Source organism: Acanthisitta chloris, unplaced genomic scaffold (assembly GCF_000695815.1).
Source record: "Acanthisitta chloris isolate BGI_N310 unplaced genomic scaffold, ASM69581v1 scaffold15749, whole genome shotgun sequence".
NCBI classification, from domain to species: domain Eukaryota; kingdom Metazoa; phylum Chordata; class Aves; order Passeriformes; family Acanthisittidae; genus Acanthisitta; species Acanthisitta chloris.
This window is the reverse complement of record NW_008689910.1, coordinates 3,961-9,532: the sequence shown is the minus strand read 5'-3', so window position 1 is coordinate 9,532 and position 5,572 is coordinate 3,961. Positions and strand designations below refer to the sequence as shown.

General features: G+C 43.1%; 1 protein-coding gene across 1 annotated transcript in view; it reads left to right on the top strand.

The window, feature by feature from the left end:
• Window positions 1-5,176, top strand: part of MAN1B1 (mannosidase, alpha, class 1B, member 1) — a gene marked incomplete at its 5' end in the record, with an annotated part of 7,464 nt that extends 2,288 nt beyond the window's left edge. The window contains 4 exons of the mRNA XM_009081614.1: window positions 1,534-1,654; window positions 3,338-3,535; window positions 3,839-3,970; window positions 4,803-5,176. Of these exons, the coding sequence (XP_009079862.1) occupies window positions 1,534-1,654; window positions 3,338-3,535; window positions 3,839-3,970; window positions 4,803-5,006 (655 nt within the window). The remainder of the gene's footprint in view (window positions 1-1,533; window positions 1,655-3,337; window positions 3,536-3,838; window positions 3,971-4,802) is intronic.
• Between the last annotated feature and the right edge of the window lie 396 nt (window positions 5,177-5,572).

Here is a 5,572-nt window from a genome sequence, read left to right as displayed (position 1 = left end):
CTGCTGAAAGAAGAATAATGTATGTGGCTCAGGAGTTGACTGAACATATCACTGTTTTTCAAAGCAGGGTATAAGTAGCCAGAGGGACTTGTGGTAAGAACAGCAGGAGTGTTAGGCTTAGTCCCAAAACTCCTCCTCAGAAAGCTTTTCTCAGCTCATTGTATGTGAGGAGTGTTACAGACAGGATATGAGAATTTAGTCTTCACAGTAGATAAGGAGCACAATTAGACACTTCTGAAGTACTGCTGATACTTCATTTCACCAGTGATGTCTGTGTTTACTCTGGATTTGTTAGAGAAAGGTGAATCCTACAGGATGGCAGAGGTGGGAAGTGTCATTCATATGGATTAACTTTTCACAGAAGGAAGAATAAAGTTTTATGTTTATGTAAACTTTGCTTTAATCACAGAATCCCTGACTGGTTTGGGTTGGAAGGACCTTAAAGCTCATCCAGTCCCACCCCCTGTCATGGGCTGGGACACCTTCCACTAAATCAAGTAGCTCCAACCTGGCCTGGAACACTCCCAGGGTTGGAGCAGCCACAGCTTCTCTAGGCAACCTGTACCAGTGCCTCAGCACCCTCACAGGGAAGAATTTCTTCCTAATATCCAATCTAAACCTACTTGCTTTCAGTTTAAAGCCTTTCCCCCTTGCTTTATCACTACATGCCCTTGTAAAAAGTTCCTCTTTAAATCTCATCTATTTCCTTTATCTGCACTGCATAAGTGGAAGAGAATGTTTGCAAGGAGAAGAGGATGTTGGGAAAGAAGATTTCCTCCAAAACAAGACAAGGAATCTTGCATATAAGTTTGCATATGAGCTAATTATGTTGGACTTGTTCGTTTTGGGGGGTTTAATGCAGACAGTGACAGTGTGCCTCTTGGAGGCATTTCTGTGTGTCAGAGCAGAGGCCTCTCCCCAAGGTCTGCGTCACTGCTCTTTCCTTTCCTCCCTGTGAGTGGAGAACTGGTGTCTTTGGGAACACAATGGCATTCGCAGTGGAATTAATCAACAGGATTTTTTCCACATGAAAGTGCTTGGAAACAAGGGAAAATGGAATTAAGTACTGTGAAGCAGTGTTTCACAATGAGAGAGGTCAGTTGGAAAAGATTGCTCAAAGTCTTTGAATCTCCATCTTTGCATGAAGGTACCAAAAACTTGCTTGGGTAACCCCTCAGGCAGCCTGATGTGGCTGAGTCTGCCTCGGAGCAGAGGGCTGAAGACCTCCACCCTGCTTTTCTGTGGTTTCAGTCACTGTACCTCCAAGGACTTCTGAAGTAAGGTCTGGTTATTGCCTAGAAACAGTTGGGGATATGTTTTCTTTAGTAGTTAAATCAGTGTTGCTGTATGGTAGTGATAACCAAGTAATGTCCAGTTGATGGTGACTTTGAGGGATTTTTCGTCAGTTTTCACATTTAGTTAAATATTATTCTTTCGACTGAAATTATGTTGGATTGTGCTGAACATCAGCTGTGATTAAATATGCTCTGCCTGTGTGTATGTGAGCCAGCTGGGCATGATTCTAATTCACAGGCTGTTGGAAGACTATATGAGAGCTATAGAAGGAGTGAAAAAGCATCTTCTTCAGAGATCGGAGCCCAGGAAACTCACTTTTGTGGGAGAGCTTGCTCATGGCCATTTCAGTGCCAAGATGGTAAGAAACACCAACTGCATTAAAGAAAAAAACAGCAAAAGAAAACAGAAAAACCATCACAGCATTTAAATAAAACCCAACACATGGACAGGCAAATGCAAAGCTTTTTCTTCTCAAAAGGAAAAAAATCGACTAAACCCAGACTGTATATACCTACACATCTACTGTCCAGTGTGATGGCAGGGCTGAGTGAGTACTGTGTAGATACTAACCACCTGTGCAAGCCAGGGGCCTTCCTGTGAGTTACTCTAGTAAACCTATTGATGTTCCTGTGAGACTGAACATTTTGGTGCTGGAGTCAATTTTTCTCTCTCCTTTTGACTTGACGTTCCAGTGTCTGAGACTGTTGAGGCAATGCCTGTTCCGTGTATATTTGTTTTCCATAATTCAGACATACATGTAGACACTTGCACATATGGCTTTTCAGCTTTGCCTTCAGGAGCCCCAGGTGATTAACATTGTGTAATGGGGTTAAAAAAATTGAATAGTTTTGGAGGCTTCTGTCCATTCATGGTGTTTGTTTCTTTTCCTGCCTGTAGGGTTATTGAGTAAAATGCTGTGCTGTTAGATGTGGGGAAAATTGTTTAATCTTAACTCCCTGCTCATAACTTGTACATCTAGACTCTTTAAAATGCATTTTACAATCTTTCAGTTAAAGGTGTCATGCAAGTGCAGGTATTGTGTGTGTGAGACTTGTCTTTAAGGCAAGGGATGTTACTGGTAATGTGTGCATAGCTTTTTCAAACCTGAAGTGAATTTTAGTGAATTCTATGACTGTTGTCTGATGATGTATTTTTGAGACACTCAGTTCTGGTTTTCAGCTGATTTTCTGGTTTCTTGGATTTGAATTTCCCAAAAGAGCAAGAGCAGAGTTGGGGGTTTGGGTAGAGGGGGCTGCCTCATCCCATGGTGGCAGAGGAGAGAGCTGAATGCAGACAGATTTGGCTTGGCTGTCTGCATGTGTCAGTGCACTGTCTGCTGTGCCAGGGAGTCAGAATTTTGGCATTTAATCCATTGCTATTGGGTGAAAGGCTGGACAGGTCTCTTACCCTGGCCAGCTGGGAAAGTGGAAGATGTTTGACTCCTATGTCTGTGTTGACCTTTACAACCCTCAACTTCCTTGTAGAATGGGACACACCTTTTAAAGGCCCATGCAGAGGCCTCAGAGTGGTTTTACTATGTTTTTGGGCAATGACACCTGAACTTTCATTCTGAAGGTCAAGAATCATTTGAAATCCCATATATGACATTAATCTGCAGTCTTGCATTCTTACATCAGTGGTGGATTAGCCCCAGGACAACCAAAGGCCAACAAGGACAACCAAACCTTTAGGTGGTTCTGCCCTCCCCCAGCATGAGCTGGTATGAAGTGTGTGGTAGTGCTTCTGGTAAACCAAAACACACTCTCCTCTCCCTGTCCTGAGACCATTATTTCAGAAACTTGTCATAAAAACACATTCTAGTGTGTTTCCCAAATGAATGATTTCTCTTACAATGCTGACTGCCTCATGCCACACTACATCAGATTGTTAAAAAGTTAAACTCAAGTTGTTGGTACCACAAATGTGTTTTGAAGAAGAGAAAGAACTAAAACACCCAGAAAGATAGAGGTGCACAACCCCCCCCCCCCAGTCCCTGTTTGATGTGTAACTTCTCCGCAGTAAGAGGTGTCTTGTCCTGCAGGATCACTTGGTTTGCTTCCTGCCAGGCACTTTGGCACTGGGAGCTCACCATGGACTGGCTGCTGATCACATGAAATTGGCTGAAGCCCTCATAGAAACCTGCTACCAGATGTATGCTCAGGTGGAGACAGGTCTGAGCCCAGAGATTGTTCACTTCAACCTCCATGCACAGAAGGGCCACAAAGATGTGGAAATCAAGGTGAGCAGACAGCTGGCCTGAGCTGCAGTTCATGATTCCTCTCTAGCTCTTTTGTGCTGTTGAGCTCCCAGGCAGCTGGTCGTGATGGGTTCTGTTGTGGAGCAGTTCATTCTTTTGCTGCCTCACCTTCTGGCTGTTACCTGGGTCTGGGATTTACTTATCCCAGTGGTGATTTAAAAGCTGAGTTACACACAACAAACTCTTAGGAGTACATGGAGATGAGAATCTTTATTTTTCTCCCTGCACGTGTCCTGAAAGAAATTCCCTGTCTAAAGTACTCTTGTCTTTTTTTCCCTCTTCCAGCCTGCAGACAGGCACAACTTACTGCGACCAGAAACTGTGGAAAGCCTTTTTTATATGTACAGATTCACTGGTGATAAGAAATACCAAGACTGGGGCTGGGAAATCTTGCAGAACTTCAATAAATACACACGGGTAAGAGCAGATTATAGTGACCTTGTTCTGTCAGGACTGTGTTTGCTCACTTGCTCTCCAGTGCTTTGGAACTTTGGAGACCTACTGTCTTTCAAGGTTTCTGCAGGGAAATTTGTAAGAAGATACAGAAAAATTTCTTGCAGTTTGAGATACTCTACTTAGTCTATATAAGGAATGAGCTTGTGTTACATTGATTGAAGAGTGAAATGCAGAAGCTGTAGGCAAGGCAACTCAGAGTCTCTACACCTTGGAAGCTGTTAGAATCTCTGGGAATTCAGAAGCTGAGAAGGACCAGGCTGGATTGATAGAATCCATTGATTGAAGTTGCCAAAGAAAAAAATTGGCACAAAATGGCATTAATGGTTTAAAAGAGGGAGTTGGTATTCATTCTGACTGCAGTGCTCATGGGGAGATCACTGATGTGCCATGAAAGTGTGGCCTAGATGCCACTGGTCATCAAGTATCCATGGTCTGTTCTTCAGAGAAATGGAGATGGGGCTTGGGCCAGGTCTGATGGAGAAATCACTAGTTCCTTTCTGTACATTTGTCCAGAAGCTTCAAGCTTGTGATAGCTCTTCCACTTGAGCATAAATGGACATTTTGCTTCATTTTATCCTTGTGGTTTCTTTTAAACTGCGATGAGGTTTTTGTAATAACTGAAGCTTTCTATGTAAATGAAAACTAAGTATGAAATGAAAAACATACTGATCTGTTTCTTAGCACTTGCCTTCTCCAAGGGCATCTGGATGTAAGGAAACATAAATATATTTTATTATAGACTATGTAAATATACAGTTTTTCTGGTTTGTTTGTTTTTGGTTTTTTGGTACAGGTTTCTACAGGTGGTTATACTTCCATCAACAATGTCCAGAATCCCAGTAACCCAGAGCCACGGGATAAGATGGAGAGCTTCTTCCTTGGGGAGACACTCAAGTACATGTTTCTGCTGTTTTCAGATGACATAGACTTGATCAACCTGGACAAATATGTCTTTAACACAGAGGCTCATCCCCTCCCTATCTGGGTGCCAGCATAGACTCTGCACCAGTGACCTTCCAAACGGTGGCATTTTGTCTCCAAGTCACTTTTACTTTTCAGGGTTTGAGGAGATGCTATATTGCACCTTTTGCAGCTTCAAACAAACCAAACCTTGTGGAAAGCATCTCTGGTTTGAAGAAATCGTGTCAGTCTTAAATATGATCCCTGGTTCTGGGATGGACAAGCTGTGCCATATGGAGCTGATGTCTCTGGCATCGGTGACGAGGTTCAGAGAGGAGTTGTAGTGTGGACCATGACATTTAAAGGGCTCTGGTGACCCAGAACTCACTTATGTCAGTCTTACTAAATGCTAATTAAATACTGGGAATGCAGTGAGTTGGCTTAGGGCACAGAGTTGTTCTGGAGAGTAGGAATAAGCCTACGGCCTTCTGGTTTATTCTGGATTCACTGAAACACTGGATTACAGAGCCATTCTCTCCTCAGACCCTGACAGTGGTTCAGGTGGGAAGTAGAATAAACAAAGAGCTGTAGTGCTGTCCCAGTTAAAGGCAAAGCTCAGTATTGCTGCTGATACTCTGAACTCATTCCAAACTCCCAAGCTGT